The sequence below is a fragment of the Aythya fuligula genome, chromosome 28 (genome assembly GCF_009819795.1).
Source record: "Aythya fuligula isolate bAytFul2 chromosome 28, bAytFul2.pri, whole genome shotgun sequence".
In the NCBI taxonomy this organism is placed as follows: Eukaryota; Metazoa; Chordata; class Aves; order Anseriformes; family Anatidae; genus Aythya; species Aythya fuligula.
The window spans coordinates 2,262,459-2,282,917 of record NC_045586.1 but is presented as its reverse complement, the minus strand read 5'-3'; the positions used below and the strand labels follow the sequence as shown (position 1 = coordinate 2,282,917).

Here is a 20,459-nt window from a genome sequence, read left to right as displayed (position 1 = left end):
CCCACTCCCCCCCCTCACCCCCCTGCCCCCCCACATCCCCTCCCTGCCCCCTTTCCCCCATCCCTCTCCCCCAAGCCCCCCCACCCCGGGGCTCACCCAGCATCCCCTTATTGGAGTCGGAGAGGCACATGTCCTTCTCGGCGCTGGGCAGCACGAAGCCCACCACGAAGACCTCCACGCCGTCGGCCATCAGGGCCAGTCCCAGGACGAAGTAGAGGGTCCACTGGAAGCGGCCGTGGCCGCACTCCTGCAGGATCAGCTCGTACTGCTGCGCCAGCTCCTCCTTGTCCTTCCTCCGCTGCCCCTCGGTGTCGTCGAAGGCGCCGGCGGCCGCCTCGGCCCCCAGCCGCTCGCCGCCTTTCATCGAGTCGTGCCGGGGGATGCCCTGGTACTCGCCCTCATAGATCTCGTCCTCCTCGTCGTGGCCCTCGGTGGCGTCGCTGGAGGCCCCCTCCTCCTCGTTGGCCCCCTCGCCCCCCCGGTAGTAGCCGTCCTGCGGCGGGTAGTCTTCGTCGTCCTCCTCCTCCTCGAAGCGGGTGTAGGAGCGCTTGGTGTACTCGTCCTGCATGCGGTCCATGCCCTTGCTCACCTTCTTGGCCGCGTGCTTCTTCACCTCCTTGGCGATGTCCTTGGCGCCCCGGATGAACGCCGTCCGGTCTCGGAAGCTCTCATCCATGGTGCCGGGGGGCTGGGTTGGGGCACCGCTGAGGAATTGAGGCCGGGGAGGGGGCTCCGCGTCGGGGCTGCGCCCTCAAGCCCGTGCTCGGCAGTGGGGTTTTTGGGGCCGGGCGGCGGCGCCGCCACCCATCCACGTGGCGAAGGCTGGGAGGGGGGCGCGGGGTGGGGGGGGAGACCCCGGACCTGGGGAGCCCAGACACAAGCGGAGCCCGCGTTAGGTTGGGAACGGCCCCGCACAACCCATCCAAGGTCTGCGAGGCCCAAAGGACGGCGCAATTTGCGGCACTTTTCCTCCCGGCTCAGATGGAGACGGGAGGATTTGGGGCACCTCTGCCCCGTGGCGAGGCTGCAGGGACCCAGGCAGGAGAGCCCGGTTCGGGGTCAGGCACCCGCAGCAGGGCAAGGGGATGGGAAGGAGCAGGAGCAGCCCCAGGGGGGGGGTTGTCACCTCTCAGAGTGCCCCCCAACCATACTCATTCGGAGGAGCAAAGCTCTCGCAGACACATTTTGGTGGCCTTTGGGCACCCGTTGGCCTCGTTGGAATCCAAAGTGGCTTCCCCAGCGGCCAACAACGCGGCTGAGCACGGGGTTTGTTCTCCCCCAGCACCTCCCAGCTTTGGGGCAGCGGCCCCGGGGTCAGCCCTGCTTGGGCGATGCTCCCCAGGAGAGGGGGGGGCACACGTTAGGGTGTGTGGGACCCCCCGAGCTTCACTTCCACAGCACCTCGGGGCCGGGATCGAAAAATAAACGCGGGTGAGGAGGGAGCAAAGTCCACGGGAGGCGGGTTTGATGCGGGGAGAGGGAGGATGGACCCGCACAGGAGAATGGGCGAGCCAAAAGCCAACGGGGCCACCTCGCCCCTACCTCAACGCCCCCCCACGAGGGACCCCGGTGGGGATGGGGGATCCCTGATGGGGACAGGACCCACAGGGGGAATCCCAGCAGCGATTGGGATGAGGAGGGTGCGGGTGGGCGCCACGGCCCCTCCGAGCACCCAGGGACAGCCCAGGGGCCCCAGGCCATGGGACCCCCCCAGTGCCTCCCGCTGCTCCCCAGTAGCCCATTGAGAAAAAGGCGGCGCCACCTCCTCAATGGGGCCGGGCGGGTGGGGCTGGGCCGGGAACCAATCAGCTGCGGGGGGCGTGGCCACCCCACTGGCATCAATGGGGCTAGGGGGGCACGGCCCAGCCGTTCGGCCAATCAGGTTCGGGGGGTGTGGCCACGCACCTGCCCTACCTCCCCCCCTTGCCCCTGGCTCGTGGCATCCATAGGGCGAGGGGGTCACGGGATGGGGACAGGGATGGGGACATGGGGACAAGGACATGGGGACTGGGACATGGGGTTGGGATCCTGGGGACGGGGACCTGGTGAAGGGACCTTGGGGATGGGGACAGGGATGGGGACCTTGGGGAGGGGACCCTGGGGATGGGGACAGGGATGGGGACCTTGGGGACGGGGTCCTGGGGAGGGGACCCTGGGGATGGGGACGGGGATGGGGACCTGGGGACAGGGACATGGGGACGGGGACCTTGGGGACGGGGACCTGGGGATGGGGACCTGGGGAGGGGACCCTGGGGATGGGGACAGGGATGGGGACCCCAGGGCTCCGTGGGCCCCAGCAGGGCGCATGGTGCCCCCCCAGGGGGTAGGGTCCTAGTGACAGCGAGGGCTTGGGAAACCCCTGCCCATCTCTAGGGGGTCACCCAGCCCGCATCCCACCTCGCCCTCAAGGGACAGGGGACGAGGAAACCGAGGGGACATCGGGGACATCGCTGCCACCAGGCCACAGGCAGCGCGTCCCCGGCGGGTTCAGCCAGGATTGCAAGTCACCGCCGGGAACCAGGCCGGCTCCGGGTGTCAAAACCACCCCGATCCCTCGGGAAGGGCAGGACGGAGAGAAACCAGCACCAAGCAGCCTGAGCCGCCACCGGCCCCACGGGGACCACGAGGGGAACCAGCCCCCAAAAGCCACGGGGGGTCCCCAAAAACTCCCGGGCTTGGCATCGCTGCCCCGGCTCGGCAATCCCCAGCAGGGTGCCGAAGGAGGTTTGGGGTTGGGGGGGCCCTGGGGAGGGGTCCCCAGCCCCGATCCAGGTGCCCGAAGCTCGCCGCGGTGGCGGAGGCGGCGCCGGGGACCACGTGCCCAAGGCCACGTTCCCCGGGGAGGCTTCCAGAAGGGATTTGGCTGCGGCTCCACGAGAGCCTTCGGCCGGAGCCCTGGCCCCGTGCTGCCATCCTGCTGGGACCCCCCCCAACCCCACAAAAACTCAGCCCAGCTCATGACAGGGATGGCCCCCAGACACCAGCGGGTACGAGCACTGCTGGCCCTGCTGAGGGGCCCGTCACGACCCCCCCAACCCTCTCCAAATTGCTATTTTTGACCCCCCCAGCAGCACAAAAGCCTCCGGGCAGCAGCGGCCACGCGTGGCCAGCGCCGCAGAAGTTGAGCCGCAGGGAGAGGGACGCAGCCGTCAGGGCGCGTGTGTGTGTTTGTGTGTCCCCCCCCCTTCCCTCTGCGCCCCCCCCCCCACCGACAGAGAGAGAGAGGGGGGACAGGGCACGGCGGCGAGCTAAAATTAGCCCTTCCAAAATAGCCGGGGCCGTCAGCAGCGCTCCCCCCGGGGTGGGCGCCCACGCCGGCTCTGCGCAGGCACCCGGGGACGGTGCGGTGCCGGCGCTGCGGCACGCCGCGGCCCCCCCTTCCTATTCCCTCATTCCCCCCCCCCCTTTTCCCCGAGCTGATTTCTGAATGAAGCCGGGCAGGGACCTCCAGGCAGCCTCAATTCCCTCGGACGCCCACCGCCCTCTGTTCCCCGGCTCGGTGGGGAGCAAAAAAAAACCCATCCCGGGGACCCCCCCCCCCGTTGCCCTCCTCGGGTTAAACCCCGGGGGGGCTCCCGAAGGCGTTGAAAGGAGCCGAGCCGTGGCCTTCAAGGTCATTTTGCCCCCTGTGGGGGCTGCTCCCCCCCCCCCAAGGTGGCACGGTGACACGGCTCGCAGCAGCGGGGAGCTGGCAAAGGGCGAGGGGAGCAGAAGGGAGGCCGAGAAGCCGGCGGGGTGGGGGGGGGACGGGGACGGGGACGGGGACGGGGCCCGTCCGCGTGCACCAAGGTCACCGCTGGGCTCCGAGCCGGGGAGCCTCGAGGAGCCGAGCTGGCACCACGCAGGTTGTCAAGACGAGGGGTTTGATCTCACGAGGCGCCCCGTAGGCAAAACGGGGGGGCCCCAAAAACGCTCCCCTGGCTGCACAAAGGCGCCGCTGGCCCCCTACCCCATCGGTGGCGTTAGTCCGGGGGGGCGCTGCCAGCCCCTAGTGAAGCTGGGGGGCTCCGGAGCCTTTTTCTCCTGCCAGGTGCCGGGGATGGGCGCAGCCCTGCCTCGCTGCGCACCCCGAGACCCCCCCTCCCCATAAGGGGGTTCCCAGGTCTGGGTCCCCCCCGCAGCCCCCGGCCTTTCCGCAGAGCAGCCAGAACATGGCGACAAGGGAGAGGAGTTGGAAACCCCCCCCGGTGCCCAAGGTCATTGCCGAGCCCCCCCCTCAGCACCCCTGGGGGGGGGGGAGCCGAGGGGCTCCCCCTCCCCAAAACCCGCCGGTGCCCCCAGGAGAAATCTCCGTCCCCGCACGACGAAATCCCCGCTGGTGCTGGAGCCCGGCCACCCGGCAGGGATGCCGAGGGGCTACCAAGCACGCACATTAAAAAAAAAAAATAATAAAAATAATAATAATAAAAAATCAAAAATCAAGACAACCCGAAGCCGGAGGCAAGGTTTTTCAGGACAAAATGGCCACAGCCACGGCAAAGGGGAAGCCGAACCCCTCATCCGTCAGCCGGCAACCCCGAGGATGCTCGGGAAAGGCAGCGAGGAGAGGAGGAGGAGGGCGATCCCTTTCCCCGAAGCCCTTTCTCCTTTTTTCTCCTTTTTTCTCCTTTTTTCTCCTTTTTTCTCCTTTTTTTTCTCCTTTTTTCTCCCCCTTACCTGCTGCTGCGGCCCCGCTCTCCTCTCCGGCCGCGGGAGGATGCTCCGGCGGGGATGTGGCAGGAAAACAGCTCGCGGGTACCAGCGCTAACGCCGCAGCCTCCGCCACACACGCTGAGCGCTGGGAGAGTCCATTGCAAGAAGGGAGGCAGCAGGAGGGAGGGGGGGGGGCCGTGCTACAGCTAGCAGCGATGCGGGGCCGGTGGGGGGGCCGGGGGGGGGGTCTCTTCCCTTCTCCTTGGTTTTTTCGCCAAGGCGCGAGGAGGGCGGCGATGCTCCGAGACACCCGCGGGGAGCTCCCCGGCAGAGAGGGGTTCCCGTGCTCCGAGGGGTTGGAGGTGAAAGTGGGGGGGGGGACGGGGACACGTAACGGGGTGCGAGGAGCTGCCCCCCCTTCCCAACCCAACCCAACCCAACACACCACACGCACAAAATCTGAGTCACGTCTTCCTCCGGGGTGGAGGGGGAATGGGAAAGGAGGAGGGGGGAATGGGGAGGGGGGGGGGGGGGCGGATTTCGATTTCTTCCGATCAAATTTTGTCCGCCTGGACGGGGCCGCGCGAGGCCCTCCCGTCGTGATGCAGCACAAACGCTCCCGACGGCGCTGGGAGGAGCGTGGGCACGGGGGGGGGGGACGTGGGGGGTGCCCAACGCCACCCCCCATGAAGGATTTACCCCTGGGGGGGGTGAAATCAGCTCTGGAGCACTCCACCCCCCCAAAAAAAAAAAAAACATAACCCAGCTCCCTCCTGGGGGACGCAGGGTGCCCAGGAGGGGGTCTCCCTCTTTTTGGGGGGGACCCCAAAAAGCCGTGCCCGCTCCCCCCACCTCGTGCAGTGAGCTGGGGGGGGCCGTGCCTGCTCCCCCCCTGCTCCTTCCCTCGTGCAATGAGCTGGGCAGGTCTCAGCACCCCGCAGGTCCCTCAGCAGGTCCCCGTCCTCCTGCTACGAGGCCGAGGAGCTCGGGGTACGAGGCTGAGAGGCCAAAAGGAGCAGGGCGAGGGGCAGCTCGAGCAGCCTGGACGGGCTCTGCAGGACGCCAACGGGGTTGGGGAGCGGGGAAAGGGGGTTTGTGCACCAGAGGCGGCGTGGGGAAGGATTTGGGAAAAGCCCCACAACCAAAGGAGCCCCTGATGGGAACCATCCTACAACAGGGAACGGGGCTGAGCTAAAGGGGGGGCTTCAGCCCAGCTGGGGCCCTGCCGTGGGTGGCTCTGGCAGGGGGGGGGAGCTCTCCCGAAATGTGCTGGGTGAGTGCTTCTCCCTCCGGGTGCCACGTCCCACCGAGCTCTGACTCATGTGCCACGCTGCCACCGCGTCCCCTTCCCCTCGGCGCAGCAGCCGGGAGCTCGTGCTCAGCCCCGAGGCTCCCGTGTGAAAAAAGAAAAGCGACACGCGCTGCAGCAGGGCCGGGGGGGCAGCCTGTCCCTCTCCCCAGCTGCTGCTTCTCAACCTTTCTCCTTCACCAAGGCCTAAAAACCAGGCACGAGGGGATAAAAACCCAAGGTGGGGGCTCCGGTGGCTGCCCTCGAGTGATGTCCCGGGGCACGGTGGCTCCTTCTGGGATGTGCTGGTTTTATGCTGGTTTCTTGGGGTCCCCCCCCCCAGGACCCACCTAGGCAGGACCAGGGCTCTTCCCCACCCCGACAGCTCACTGGAAGGGGAGAAAAAAAAAAGAAAAAAAAGGGCATAAAGGCATCTTTTTTTTTTTTTTTTTTCCTTTTTGCCAGGAACAGCTATTAAAATAGAAGCCGTTCCCTCCCTGCACACACACACACACACTGCAGAGGCTTAACCAGCGCGGCAGGCGAAGGTGGCGACGGCCCCGAATCAGCAGCCAGGGCTGAATCCCGTGCTGGAGAACCTGCAGACGGCAGCTTCCAGGAGCAGCCGGGAGGAGGTGGCACGGGGCAAGGGGCTGAAGGTGGTGCTGAGCCTCGCAGGAGCCGGGCCACGCGCTGCCAAGGTCACCCCGGCGCAGGAGCGAGCGAGCCACCTCGCTCGTGGCCCGCGTCGAGGCCTGATCGATGGCTGGCAAGCTGCCTCCCTCCCTGGCGCGATCCTCTGCCCCTCCAGGAACGTTCACAACCACGGGAGCTGGCGGGGATTTGGGGCTTTGGTCACCCAAACGCTGGCAGCGAAATCGCGGCTGCCGTCAGCTCCCCGCAGGCAGGTCGAGCACCCATGGGTGTCCCCCCTCGCCTCCCTTTAGCTGGCTCTGCACCCATCACAAGCTAAACCCCAGAAGCAAAACCCCACAGCCCTTCAAATTCACTCCCTTAGGATCTCCTCGCCTTCAGAGGTGCTTTTCCGCGCTGCGTTAACGCGTCCTCCCCTGCACCCATCGCCCGCACCGGGCGGGGTTTCGGCGCTCGTCGTTTGAAGCGTTTGGATTTCAGGTTTCAGCTCTTGCAGCCACCTTCTGCAGGCCTAGAGGTGCGAGCGCCGGGGCTGGGGGTACGTCGGGACACGCAGCAGCGCTCCTTCGGCACGCAGACCACAGCGGGGAAGGCAAACGACAGCCCCACGCCTGGGCAGAGCGGTCCAAACAGCGGGCGCGTGGTAAACAGCGCTCATCAGGAAGGAAAAAAAAAAAAACAAAAACCACCTCCAGCCCAGCTGCCGGCTGCTCAGGAGCAAGCAGCAGAGCCCCTGGCAGCTTCTGGCCTCTTAACCAGCGCGGATTTACTGCTGGTTTACACCTGAGACATCTCCTCCTCCCCTTTTTCTTTTTCCTTTTCCTCCTGCCGCAGGTGGAGGAGCCGGAGCCACGCAGGCAGCACTCGGAGGGCCTCCTGCCTCGTCACCCCACTGCTCATGGCACGAGGAGGAGGTTTGTGGGGTGCCCCTCGGGCAGTTTTACCAGCCAGCAGCGGGGCAGCCCCAGGCTGGAGACGATGATGGCACGGGGAGGCCGTGCCGATGCGATTGCACCGGGCTCTGGATGAAATCAGCCCGCTCACAACCAGCCCAAAACAGCCACAAAGCTCCAGGCTCCGAGCTGGGAGCAGTCCTGGGAAGGGTTCGCAGCGCAGCGAGCCTCAAATCTCCCCTACGGCAGCCCTGAGCCGTCCCCGAGGTTGGATTTGAGCGCGTTTGAGCAGCACCAGGACCTTCAGCGGCACCTCACCACTGCTCCCGACCAAGGGAAGCGCCGAGGAGCTCTTCCAGTTCATCTCCCAGAGCCTCCGGTGGCTCCTCACGTGCCCAAGGTGACACGAAATTCACAGAGCGGTTTTGTTGCCTCCCCAGCAGGCTCTGGATCTCTCCAGACCTCACAGACGTGACTGCGAGGAGAAGCACGGCGCCGTTCTTTCTCTTCGGCCCACGAGGGTGACCAGAGATGGGAGCTAAAGGTCAGCTTTAGCCCTAGGAAGTTCAAACGAAGCAGAAAGCAACCAGCAGAGAGGAAAAGCAAGGCTGGAAACGAGAGGGCTTCTCTGCAGGAGAAGGGAGAGCCACGGCAGCTCCCCGGGAAGAGTCCCTATAAGCCAAAAAAAACCCCACTCATAACATCAGCCCCCCACTCGTCCCTCTGGGTTCTTCCCTAAAGCCACAAAAAATCTCGAGGACAAATACCTGGAGGTAACTTTTTTTTCTCTTTAAATCACCTGGATTTCAGAGCCTCTCACATTAGGAAGCCGACAACTCCCCGACTCCAACCGCAGGGGAGAGCCCCTGCCCTCCTCGCACCTCCCCGACTGCAGAGCCCACTCACCCCCAAAATTTTGCTGCCCCGTGGGTCGTATCAACCCCAAACCCGCAGCTGGAGCAGTTTCCCGTGGCCGTGAGCTGCATCAAAACGGAGATCTCAGCAGGGAAGGGCTGGGGAGAGCAGGTTTCACTGCCAAATCTCTCCTCCGAACGGCGTGGCCATTTACCTGGGTGCTCTGGCACAAACATCTGAGGATGCAGAGGATTTTAGGGCTTCCTCACGCATTTTTTTTTGCTGTGGGGGGGGTTGGGGCACGTCAGCCAGCAGCAAACAGCCCGGGGGGAGCAGGAGATTGGGGGCTTCAGCCCCAATTCAGCACCTCACCGGGACGCAGAGCATCAGGACGAGGAAGGAAAGGGCAGGCAGCAGGCGAGGCAGGGAGGGCCCCCTGCTCGTCAAAAGGGTTTATTGGTAAATGGGCTTCACATAGAAAACAAAATCCCGTTAAAAATCCCGTGAAAAATCTTCCGGGTGGAGTTAAAAGGAGGGAGGAGGGGAAAAAAACGACCAAAACGAACGCTATAAAAAAAAACGGAGGAAAAGATGGGGGGAATAAAAAAAAGAGGGGGGAGCTGTGGCGGGGATGGACCCAGCGACGCCTCTCGGGCACGAACACCTCAGTCCAAGGGGGAACGGAGGGCTGAGGACGGGGAGGGAGCAAGTCCCAGCAGGGAGCTTCTGTTTTTAGGGCAGGGGGCCCCTCAAGGGACCCCGTGGGGGCACCCCGGGGGGCCTCTGGGCGGGCCGGGGGGGCAGGGGGACCCTCTGGTAGCCGTAGGGTGGGGGGCGAGGGGGGCCGTTGTAGCCGTGGGGAGGCATCAGCGGAGGGGGGCCGCGCATCCCGTGGTGCGGCATGGGGCCGGGGTGACCTGTAGGGACAGAGCAAAGGGGTCAGCACCCGCCCAAGCCCACCCAAAACCCCACCCTTGGGTGCTGGTCCCACCCCCAGACCCGCAGTTGGGGGAAGCAGAAGGTTGGTGGGAACCCCCTGACCGCGACCCCGGGGGGGTTCGGGGGAGGGAGCCTCGCCACACGGGGCTGCCCGGCTGGAGAAAACATCCAAAAACACCCCAAAAACACCCAAAAACACCCAAAAACACCCAAAAACACCCAAAAACACCCAAAAACACCCAAAAACACCCAAAAACACCCAAAAACACCCAAAAACACCCAGCGGAGCCACCCCTCGTGTGTGTCACCCCCCCAGGGATGACCCCAAAACTCAAAATCCAGCGCCGGGCAGCGTCTTTTTGTGCCATAATGATGGAGGCTGCCCCTTGCTGCCCCCCCCAGGACCCCCAGGCAGGGCTGAAGGACGCAGCAGCGCTCAGCACCCCCCCCTTTTTTCAACTTCCCCGCTTGGGAAAGGGGAAAAACTCCCCCAAGCAGCCCTGCATCCCACAGGAAAAGCCCCACACTGCAGGGAACCCGAGGAAAACCCCGCTCAGAGCCCCCAGGTCCCACCCCCAGACACCTCCCCGCGAGGAAACAGCACCAGAGGGCACCACAAATCCCCAAATCCCCCCAGCAGCCTCTCGGGGGGGTCCCACTTACCCATGGGCGACCCGAAATGAGGTCCTCGGGGCGGCATCCCCATGGGAGGGGGGCCGGGGTGCGGCATGCCAGGCGGGGGTCGCGGCGGGGGCTGCCCTCCGGAGCCCGGGGGTCCTGGGTGGTGCTGGCCCATGCCGGGGGGGCCGTGGTGCACCTGCATGGGGGGCATTCCTGGGGGGAAAAAGGGGAAAAGAAGGGTTAGAAAGGGGGAAAAAGGGAACAAAAAGGGAGATCATGAGGGTTAAAACATCAGGCGGAGAATCCACGTCGAGTTTTCCGCTATTAAAACGGGGGGGGGGAAAGGAAAAAAGCTCTGCCCCGATGCAGAGGGCGAGGGGGGGAGTTCTGAGGAACAAAGTGGAGGAAATAGTGCTTGGAGAGGAAATAAAAACATGAAATCTTGCCAGCAAGCATGGTGCAGCCCTTAAAAAGGGTTCAGAGAGAAACCACCCCCCTCGGGGGTCTCAGGCAGGGCCCCCTGCAACGACCTCAGAACGTGCTCGGCGTGGCTGCGTCCCTCCCACCCTCTTTTTTTTTTTGTTGTTTCCCTACGATTTTATCCTTTTTCACCCCAATCCACAAATCCTTTCCTCCTGAGGAGCCCGAGAGCCCGGCGCAGCTCTGCAGGGAGGCCTGCTGAGGGTAATTGGCTGGCTGAAGGCTGGAAAAGCAGCTTGAGGTCGGGGAGAGCAGCAGCCAGCTGCTCACAGAGCGCCCTAATCAGCCCGGGGGCTGCTCGAGAGCAGGCAGGAGGAGAAGAAATTCAAGCAGGATGAGAAGAAATTCAAGCAGGGTTCTTTTTTTCCCCCTTCTTTTTCTCAAACCGACGCCAATTTCCCCGAATTTCTGCGCTCCAGACTGCAGCCTGGATATCTGAGGCTAAAAATGGGAGGGAAGCAGAGGAAACATTTTGTTCTCGCCGCTCCAACGAGCTCCCGGCTGGCGGAGCCGCCTGCTGCGCCGGGGAGGTTCACACCTCACGCAGGAATCAAGAGCTGGAGGAAAACAAAAACGCCTCGGAGCCTCCTCAGCAGCCTCCCAGCACAGCACCGGGGACTCCTGAAGCCGAACCCGGTCTCGTTTTCGCCTCAGCAGCTGGAGGGAACTCAAATCCTGCCCCGGCTGGATGCCTTTTGGAAGGAATTATTTCCTAAATTACCTCCCAAAAATCCCACCGAGCTATTTCTGCACCTTTCAGCCCCGGGAGCTCAGGCTCCCGCTCAGCAGCCAACTGTGGATCTCCCCCGAGCTCTCTACTACAGCCACACCACGCACAGCAGCCGATTTTTCCCCATTTTGCCCCAAAAAACACCTCGGGGAAGAAAGCAGAGGGGGGATTTACGCAAGGACACCCCACAGCAGAAAGGGATTTGGGCTTCCCGAGCTCGTAGCTTACCTGGGTGATGCATCCCGCCGGGGGGGAAGGGGTGAGGGTGAGGGGGGTGCCCACCGCTGGGTGCAGCCCCCGAGGGGGGGCCGGGGGCTCCAGCTCCTGGTGGCATCGGGGGGGGCGGCATGGCAGGGGGCATGCCGGGGGGCAGCGCTCCGGGGGGAGGCACCGGCGGGGGGAACGATCCTGGGGGGGGGAGGCCTGAAAGAGAGAGAAGGAGAGAGGGTTCGGTTGGGCGCAGCACGGAAAAATGTTAAAAAAAGGAACAAAAAACAACAAAAACGGGCAACTGGGGAGGAGACTGAACACACAAACGGCCACAGCGACCAGAAAATGACCAGAAAATGACCAGAAAACACCCAGAAAACCCCTCAGGGTGAAGCAGGAGCCCAGGATCCGACCACTGGGTGCTGAGCCGGGTGGGTGCCAGGGACCTGCTGCCCCCAAAACCCCTCCCCAGCCCACTCTGCAGCCCGCTGCTGCCCCAAACCCCCCTGGGAGCCCCAAAACAGCCCCCAAACCCCCTCCTTCCCACCCAACGGGGCGCAGAAACCCCTCCCCACCGCCCCTACCCACCCGGAGGGGTGACCCCGGGGCCCAGCGAGGTGACCACGGGGGTGGGGACCGAGGGCGGAGGGGGGGCGTCGGCGAAGAGCTGGTGGGGCCGATCCGCCTGCGAGAGGGGGTTTTGGGCTGCCAGCAGGCGCTCGGCCGCCGAGCCGTGCCGCTCGCCCTTGGAATCCTTCTTGAAGGCGTAGGAGACGGTGATGGGGCGGTTGCAGAGGTACTGCCCGTTCATGGCCTCGATGGCGGCGTCGGAGGCGTCGAAGCTGGCGAAGTTGATGAAGGCGTAGCCCTTGGAGTTGCCCGTGTCGGGGTCCCGCATGATTTTGGGCGTCTGCAGGATGACCCCGAAGGCGCTGAAGGTGTCGTAGAGCAGCTTCTCGTCGATCTCGGGGTCCAGGTTGCCGATGAAGATGTTGGCCCCCACGTCCAGGTTCTTGTTGTGGGCCGAGGCTTTGTTGACGCGGATCGGCTTCCCGTACAGCTTGATCATGTTCATGATCTTGATGGCGTAATCCGCATCCTCCTCGCTGAGGAACTCCACGAACCCATAGCCTGCAACGAGGCAGAGGGTTTAGGAAGGGGCAGAAGCACAGCCTCGTGCTGCTCCCTGCTGCCTCTGACCCTGCTTGTTTTAAAAACAGAGCCCAAGAGCAGCGATCTGCCCTGCTAAGCACCCACCCCTCACCTCCCTTCACCTCCCTGCGGGGCCTCGATGTGCTTCGTGCAGTGAGGGGCCCAAAACTGAGCGCAGCACTCCAGGTGTGGCCTCACAGGACGAGGGGGAATGGGCTAAAGATGCACCAGGGGAGGTTTAGGTTAGGATCCTGAGGAAGAACTTCTTTACAGAAAGGGTTGGGAGGCATTGGGATGGGCTGCCCAGGGCAGTGGCTGAGTCTCCATCCCTGGAGGTCTTTAAAAGACGTTTAGATGTAGAGCTCAGCAATGTGGTTTAGTGGAGGGCTGGTTGGTGTTAGGTCAGAGCTTGGATTTGGTGATCTTGGAGGTTTCTTCCAGCCTAGGTGATTCTGTGACGCTCACCGCCCTGCACTACTCCTGACACAACCAGGATGCTGCTGGCCTTCCTGCCCACCTGGGCACGCTGCTGGCTCCTGGTCAGGCGAATGTTGACAACATCCCCAGCCCCTTTTCCCCTTTCCCTCTGCCCCATTTCCAGCCCCCCTGCCCCCACCCTGCAGCCCTACACGGGGTCGCTGTGCCCCAAGAGCAGCACCCAGCACTTGGCCGCGTTAAATCTCACCCCGTTACCCTCAATCCACCCTCCCCAGCCCCCCTGCAGGCCTGTTGCCCCCCAGCACCCCCCTCAGCCCCGGCTCCCCCTTCCCCAGCCCCCCCCGGAGCCCCTCACCTTGGTGCTGCCCGGTGACCCGGTCCTTGGGCATGTGTGTGTTGACCACGGGCCCGGCCTGGAGGAAGAGCTCCCACAGCAGCGGCTCGCTCACCTTCTCGTCCAGGCCCCCCACGTACACGGTGGCATCTGAGGGGGGCACAGAGCGAGAGCCCCGTCAGGAGGAGGCGGCGGCGGGGGTAGGCCGCGGCCTAGCGGGACGCTACAGCTCGGCCTCCCGAGGCCGGGACCCCTCGAGGGTGAACCGTGAGGGGGAGTTGAAGGTGCCCGGCCCCCGTCGACCTTCCCCCGGCCCCCGCCGCCGCTCCCCTCCCGGTCCCCGCTGCTCACCCTGGTTCCGCTCCGAGATGGGCCCCGCCGCCATCTTGGCCCGCTCCCGCCGCCGGGACGGAAGCTGCGTAACGCGGCGCAACGCAAGCTGCGTAGCGCCGGGCGACGCCAGGCACGTAACGCAAGCAGCGTAACGTGACGGCCGGGAGTCTACGCGATCTACGTAACGCAGCGCGGTGTGAGCCGCGTAACGCAAGCTGCGTAACGCAGCGGAAAGTAAACTGCGTAACGGTGCAAAATGTGACATACGTCACGTAATCTACGTAACGCAGCGCAAAGTAACATATGTAACGCAAACTACGTAGTTCAGCCCGTTTAACCTGCGTAACGGAACGCATGTAACGTAATCTACGTAATGCAGCAAAAGGTAACCCATGTGACGTAACCTACGTAGAGCAACGCTGCGTAACATGCGTAACGCAGCACAAGGCAATCTATGGAACGTAACTTGCGTAACGTAAGCTACGTATCGCAACGCAGCGCCTCGCGCCGTGACGTCAGCGCCAGGCGCTAGCCCCGCCCCCTCGCGGCCGGCCGGAAATGGCGTCGGCGCCATGTTGAGGCCGGGCCTGTTATGTCGCGATAGCCCCGCCGCGATAGGCGGCGATATCGGCCCCGCGGCCGGCAGCGCGGCTGGGACCGGGCACCCCCACCCCAGTCCAGAGCCCCCAGCCCGGGTCGTTCACTCAGAGCCACGCCACAGTGCCCGCAGAGCCACTTTATTGAGCTCCCCGACATAAATCGCGATAAAAAGTGCAAACCGCCGCGTGCAGGCGAGATCCCGACACAAACCTCGATAAAAGTGCACGGCCGGGGGCTGCCGGCGCTCAGAGCCCCCCTTTTCCTCTTCACAGCCCCGGCAGCCCAGCCGAGCCCTGGGGTCCCCGCCCCTCCCATATCGCGACAGTGTGTCGCCGATAGAGGCGTGGCGCTGGGCCCCCAGCAAAGCTCGGCCCCTGTGGGAGCAAAGCGACCCCGCGGCGGGGCCGGTGGCGCGGGCCCGGGGTGGTGAGCCCAGCCCCAAGGCACCTGGAGGTAGCAAGGATTTTAAGGCAAAAAAAGGGGAAATCGGCTGTGCCAGGGCGCCCGTGGCACCCCTGGGGTGCTCAGCCTCTTCCAGAGCAGCCGGGGAGCAGCGTGGCAGGAGCTGGCCCCAAAAAGCCTGCGTCAGCCCCAGAAAGCAAGCGCTGGACCCAAAACGCTGCAAAACAGCCCCAAAACGCTGCCAACAGCCCCAAAAAGCCCCAGGAGACCCAGCAAGGAGCAGGGAGGCAGCAGTAGAGAGGCCGCGGGGCGCTTTGGGGGCTGTTCCCCCCCAAAAAAACCCATAGGGGAGCCTTGGGGTCACCCCCCTGTGAGGGGCCGGCTCTGTCCCGCCGCTATCGCGACTTATCGCGACGGTGCCAGGGGGCTGCCGGCGGCCCTGGTGCGGAGTCCCTGGGCTTGCCAGGCGCTGAGGCGGTCCTGGAGCAGCGTCAGCTCCTCCGCCAGCCCGGCCGGGGAGGGGGCGAAGCGGCCGTGCTGTGGGGGGGGGCACCCGTTAGGACGGACGGATGGACACGGGGGGCAGGGTGGGACCCCAAAACCCCGTCCCGCACAGGCTGGGGGGGGGGCAGGAATCTGCTCCAAGATGGGGAGCCCCTCGGGGGGGCGCCCACCTGGGAACCCCAGCACCGCGCAGCCCCCCCCGGGACCCCATTTCCCCCCCCCAGTACCCAGTTTACCCCCCCATAACCCAATTTCCCCCCCAGGGACCCAACTTCCCCCGTAGGACCCAGTTCCCCCCCCCATAACCCAATTTTCCCCCCAGGAACCCAGTTCCCCCCCCCCATGACTCACTTTCCCCCCTCATCACCCCCCAGCCCCTTTTTCCCCCCCCAGCCCCTTTCACCCCCCCAGCCCCTTTCACCCCCCCAGCCCCTTTTTTCCCCCCTCCAGACCCCCCCCAGACCCCTTTTTTCCCCCCCCAGACCCCTTTTTCCCCCCTCCCAGCCCCTTTTTCCCCCCCCCATAGCCCCCCTTTTCCCCCTCCCAGCCCCCTTTTCCCCCCCCAGACCCCCCCCAGACCCCTTTTCCTCCCCCCCAACCCCCTTTTTTTCCCCCCCCCAACCCCATTTCCCCCCCCCCACACCTGACTTTCGGGCAGGCCCCGCAGGTAGCAGCGACGCCAGAGCCGCACCGAGGGTCCCGCGGCGCAGGGCAGGAGCAGCCCCCGGGGGGGGCTGGGGACGGGGCTGCCCCCAGAGCCCCCCCCCCGCTCGCTGAGGCTCTCGAGGGAGGGGGCCCAGCGCAGCAAACGGGGGGGGGGGCGGCCGCTGCGCCACGGGAGGGGCTGGGGGCACAGCGAGCCCTTGGCCAACGCCAACACCTCCCCGGCCCCCCCGCCTGGCCAGGAATCGGGGGGCTGGGGAATGGGGGAAAAAACGAGGGGTTAGGGGCAAAAGGGGGTGGAAAAGGTGGTGGTCGGGGAAAATGGGGAGAAAAAAGAAGGGTTAGGGGGAAAAAGGGGTGGAAAAAATGGTGGTTAGGGATAATGGGGAAAAAATAGGGGTTGGGGTAAAAGGGGGTGGAAAAAATGGGGGTTAGGGAAAATGGGGGAAAAAAATGGGGTTGGGGTAAAAAGGGGGTGGAAAAGGTGGTGGATAGGGAAAATGGGGGGAAATCCAGTGGTTAGGGTAAAAAGGGGGTGGAAGAGACGGGGGTTAGGGAAAATGGGGGAAAATATAGGGGTTTGGGTAAAAAGGGGGTGGAAAAGGTGATGGATAGGGAAAACGGGGAGAAAAAAAAAAGGGGTTGGGTAAAAAGGGAGTGGAAAAAATGGGGATTAGGGCAAATGGGGAAAAAAATGCAGGGGGGGCTCGAGCACCCGCATCCCCCCCCAGAACCCCCCCCAATGGCTCACCGTGGCCGTGGTTTGGGGGCTCTCGGTGTCGGGGGGGCTCAGGGTGCCACCGCCCCCCCCCGCCGGGTTCCGAAATCTCGCCCGCTGCTGGGGGCTGTAGCGCAGCGCCCAGTCCCAAACTGGGGGCAGGCGGCTGCCCGGGGGGGGGTCCCAGCAGCCGTTCACCGGCGTGTAGGTCTGGCTGCGGGGCTGCCGCTGCGGGGAGGGGAGAAATAACGGGGTGAACCCCCAAAAAATTTAGGGAAGGGGGGGGAATTTAGGGCACGGACGGGGAAACCGAGGCACGGCGCCAACCGCGAGCTGGATGCGGCTGCTTTGGGGGGGCGAGGAGGATCCTCAGCCCCCCTAAACCTTATGGAGGGGTTTCAGGGGGGGGTCGCTGAGCTCCTGACCCCGCTCACCGGGCCGCCGCGGCCCCGTTGGCGCTGGCAGGTGAAGAGGAAGGTGCCGCAGTAGGGCTGGAAGGCGCCGTCGTGTAGGGCCAGCAGGAACGCCTCGGTGAAGCCGAAAGCCGCCGGGAATTGGCGCACCAGCTGCCACGTGCAGTCCAGGAACAACGGGAACACCGGCGCCTGCGGGGGTCCCCGACCCGTCACAACCCATACCCAGGGGATTTAGGATGGATTTAAGGGGTTTTGGGGTCGCCCACCTCCTCCCGGGGGCTGCCGCGCCGCAGCCCGAGGCGGCGGGGAAAGGGGTGGCCGGCGGCAACCCACTCGCGCTGCACCAGGCTCTGGAAACCGGGGAGGGTCCGGGCGTGGGGGTCGGCCAGGAGCTGCACCAAGGAGGCCAGCAGGCAGTTGAGGTCGCGGTCGGAAGGTTCTGGAATGGTGAAAAATTAAGGGGTGGGGGCAGTTTTTGGGGTGTCCCCCCCCCCCCATCTCGCCGCGCCGCCCGGTGCTACCTTGCAGGAGGACGCAGCAGCGGCGCCCGGCCAGCAGCGATGCCACCTCCACGGCTTTCCTCAAGCAGGCGCTGGGGTGAGGAGGGGTGCAGGGGGGGTCAGGGCACCCCAAAATGTTGCCCCCGCCTGCCTGGGGGGTCTCCATCCCCCCCCCCCCCAATCCAAACTGTGGGATCGGGGTAGCCACCCCTCCGCCGCGGCGCCTCGTCACCCTGCGGCTGCTGGGGGTGATGAGGGGACCCCGAAACGGGGTGGGGGGCCAAAGGGAGGGGGGGGAGAATTTTGAGGGTCGGGCTTTCCCCCGCACCCCAAAATCGCCCCGGGCTCACCGCACGTGGTCCAGCCAGCGCGTCGCCTCCAGCGCCGACAGCCACTTCTCCTCGGGCGCCGCGCCTGAAAGGGGGGGGTCAGGGCAGGGCGAGGAGCCTTGGGGTGTCCCCCCCTCAACCCCCCCACCCCAGAATGAGCCCTGGGGTCCCCCCCAATGTCCCCGTCCCCCTCTCACCGTGCAGGCAGAGCGCCCACAGCTTGAGGTGGGCGAGCTGGATGTCGGCCAGGGTGGGCAGCTCGGCGGTGTCGGCCAGCACGCACGGCCCGCGGCCGGCACGCAGCAGCACCTCCAGGCACCTGGGCGAGGGGGGGGGAGACACGGAAAATTTACCCCCCCCAGCCTCTCCTCGGGCTGGGCAGCAATCCCAAAACCTCCCGACCCGGCCCCAAAATCCTCGCCAAGGATAAGGGGGGGGTGCTCACCTCACGTCCTCGCTGCCCGGCTCCGAAGCCGCGTGGAAGCCGGCGGATCTCAGCAGGTCGCTGCCGCCCGGGTGGTGCCAGCACAGCCGCTGCGGGCGAGACGGGGACGGGGGGGGGGACAGGGGGACACCCCCCAGGTCACCCCTCCCTCGGCAGCACCCCAAATCCTCCCTCCCGCCCCGGCACTCACGGGCACGCGGCGCTCCTCGAAGTGGGCGAACGTCCGCTTCAGGTCGTGGTCCAGGAGCCCGCTGGGCACCCACAGGTAGCGGGGCAGGCTGTGGGCAAATTGGGGGGTGTGGGGGGGGGTGTGGGGTGGGTGCCCCCCACCCCCAAAAAGCGGGGTGGGGGCCGGCAGCCCCTTGGAGCCCTACCTGGGGGCCATGTCGAAGCGCTCGTTGATGGCGCTCACCCTCCAGCCCGCGGCGCCCTGGCGCTTCAGCTCCTTCTCCCAGTCGGGGAGGCTCTCGAAGAGCAGCGTGGGGGCCGAGCCTTCCTCATCATCACCCTCCTCCTCCTCCTCCTCTTCTTCATCCTCCTCCTCCTCCTCCGGCTTGGTTTCTGCCCAGGAGCTGCCGTCCCCGCTGTCCCACGGCCACGTGGCCGTCTCCCGCGCCTGGGCGATGGCGTTGGCCACCTGCGGAGAGGAGCGAGGGGACGGGGATGGCGCGTGAGCCCCCCACCCTTAATAATTAAACCCGGGGTCACCCCGGATCGAGGCACAAAGCCCCCCCACCCCCGGCTCACCCGGTACGCCTGTGGGGCCAGCCCGTTCTCGTGGAAGTGGAAGCGCAGCAGGCGGAAATCCCGGCAGAAAATCAGCAGCTCCTCGGGGATGAACTTGAGGCTGGAGGCGGCTGTCAGCACCTTGGCCTTGGTGAAGCTGCTGCCTGCAGTGGGATGGGGGCGGCCGTCAGCGCCCACCGAGCCCCCCCCCCCGACCCCATTTGTCCCACCTGGGTGTTGTTTCCCCCCTCCCAGTCCTTTACCTGCCACCAGCTTGCGGATGCAGGGCAGCGCCACGTTGTGCTCGCTCTGCAGCGGGGCGACGGAGCCGGGAGGCTGCAGGGGATTTGGGGATTTGGGGATTTGGGGAGCTGCCCCCATACCCCAAAAAGGCAGCGGGGCTGCAGCCGGGACCCCATGGCCTCTGTCCAGCCGGTGCTGTGACCCACAGCAGCCCCTGTGCCCCCCCCCTCGGTCCTGCAGCGAGGAGTTCCCCGGGTTGGGGGGGGAATGGGGATCGCTGTTCTGTGTCTGAGGGGAGAGGGGGGGGGACGGGGATGGGGTTGGGAACGTGGCCGGGATGGGGATGGGATGAAGCAGGGGTGCAGCCGGGATGGGATCAGTGTGGGGTCAGGATGGGGCTGGGGTCAGGATGGGGCTGGGGTTAGGATGGGGCAGGGTTTGGGGTCAGGATGGGTTTGGGTCAGGATGGGGCTGGGGTTGGGGTCGGGATGGGGCTGGGTTTGGGGTTGGGATGGATTTGGGTCAGGATGCGGCTGGGGCTGGGTTTGGGGTCGGGATGGGGCTGGGATTCCACTGGGATCGAAGCAGGACAGGGTCAGGATGTGCTGGGGCCGGGGCTGGGATGCAGCCGAGATGGGATCGGGACACAGCCGCGTTGGGGCTGGCTGGGGACGGGGCTGCAGCCAGCAGAGGGTCAGAACCGGGAGCGTTTGGGACCGGGAGGCAGCGAGGTCGGGATCGAGGAGGGGATGCAGCCGGGCTGAGCTCTCAGGGGTCTTTTTGGGGGGGGTCGCAAGGGGTCCCCACCTGCACGCCGTGCCCGGGGGCGGCCAGGAAGGCGACGCGGAGGTTGGTGCAGACCAAGGTGCCCGGCACGGAGCCGTCCCCTTCGCGGCACCGCAGCCGCACGCCCGCAGCCTCCTCCAGCACCACCTCCCCTGCGGGACGGGGCCGGTTGGCCTCCGGCGAGGAGGAGGTTGACGGGGGGTGCCCCTCTCACACCCCCCACGCCCCCCACACCCAGGGGGGCTCTGCAGGCTGTAGGTGACCCCCCCCTAACACCCCCCTCGCCATCGGTCCCCGTGTCCCCGGCCTCCCCTCCCCGTGCCCCCCTCGGAGACCCCCGAGGCTCCGGCACCGCGGAGGCCCCCGGCATCCGGCCACCTGCCCGCGGCCGGCGGCGGAGGCTCCTACCTGGGAGGCCGGGGAAGGCCGAGCGGCTTCCTCCCCTCTCCCCGTTCATGGCGGAGGACTTTGCCCGCCCGGGCGGGACGGGAACGGGACGGGAAGGAGAGCGGGGAGCCCGAGGTGGCAGCAACCGCCCCGTTTCGGCCGCCCGCGGCCCCCCCGGCAT

At 65.8% G+C, this 20,459-nt stretch overlaps 3 protein-coding genes across 3 annotated transcripts in view; all 3 read right to left on the bottom strand.

Moving 5' to 3' along the window:
- LOC116499566 (nuclear receptor subfamily 2 group F member 5-like) overlaps positions 1 to 5,228 on the bottom strand; it is a 13,736-nt gene extending 8,508 nt beyond the window's left edge. Inside the window, exons 1-2 of the mRNA XM_032204317.1 lie at positions 4,657 to 5,228; positions 102 to 861 (exon numbers count right to left, since the gene is read on the bottom strand). Coding sequence (XP_032060208.1) covers positions 102 to 676 — 575 coding nt within the window. The 5' untranslated portion in view covers positions 677 to 861; positions 4,657 to 5,228. The remainder of the gene's footprint in view (positions 1 to 101; positions 862 to 4,656) is intronic.
- A 3,663-nt stretch (positions 5,229 to 8,891) lies between these two features.
- On the bottom strand, positions 8,892 to 13,625 carry SF3B4 (splicing factor 3b subunit 4). Its single transcript, XM_032204671.1, has 6 exons — positions 13,578 to 13,625; positions 13,248 to 13,376; positions 11,891 to 12,433; positions 11,321 to 11,515; positions 9,925 to 10,095; positions 8,892 to 9,239 (listed from the first exon to the last, which is right to left on the bottom strand). Exons 1-6 carry the CDS (start codon positions 13,609 to 13,611, stop codon positions 9,055 to 9,057), a joined length of 1,257 nt encoding a protein of 418 aa, XP_032060562.1. The 5' UTR covers positions 13,612 to 13,625; the 3' UTR covers positions 8,892 to 9,054.
- Positions 13,626 to 14,259: 634 nt separating this feature from the next.
- MTMR11 (myotubularin related protein 11) lies at positions 14,260 to 20,459 on the bottom strand. The gene is made up of 15 exons (XM_032204316.1): positions 20,300 to 20,459; positions 19,913 to 20,043; positions 19,126 to 19,198; positions 18,884 to 19,026; positions 18,511 to 18,773; positions 18,327 to 18,414; positions 18,137 to 18,225; positions 17,889 to 18,010; positions 17,713 to 17,776; positions 17,384 to 17,454; positions 17,129 to 17,301; positions 16,881 to 17,051; positions 16,480 to 16,674; positions 15,963 to 15,981; positions 14,260 to 14,606 (listed from the first exon to the last, which is right to left on the bottom strand). The coding sequence occupies exons 1-15, from the start codon at positions 20,457 to 20,459 to the stop codon at positions 14,260 to 14,262; spliced, it is 2,109 nt and encodes a 702-aa protein (XP_032060207.1).

Excerpts from the sequence above, each read along its gene's own strand:
- SF3B4 (XM_032204671.1), bottom strand. The coding sequence starts at position 13,611 with ATGGCGGCGGGGCCCATCTCGGAGCGGAACCAGG. Across the intron at positions 11,516-11,890 it reads CCCCGGGGTCACCCCTCCGG|GCCTCCCCCCCCCAGGATCG; the intron begins GTGGGTAGGGGC and ends TCTCTCTTTCAG. Across the intron at positions 9,240-9,924 it reads TCATTTCGGGTCGCCCATGG|GTCACCCCGGCCCCATGCCG; the intron begins GTAAGTGGGACC and ends CTGTCCCTACAG.
- MTMR11 (XM_032204316.1), bottom strand. The coding sequence starts at position 20,459 with ATGCCGGGGGGGCCGCGGGCGGCCGAAACGGGGCGGTTGCTGCCACCT. Across the intron at positions 19,199-19,912 it reads CCCCCGGGCACGGCGTGCAG|CCTCCCGGCTCCGTCGCCCC; the intron begins GTGGGGACCCCT and ends AATCCCCTGCAG. Across the intron at positions 18,226-18,326 it reads TCGAGGAGCGCCGCGTGCCC|CGGCTGTGCTGGCACCACCC; the intron begins GTGAGTGCCGGG and ends TCTCGCCCGCAG.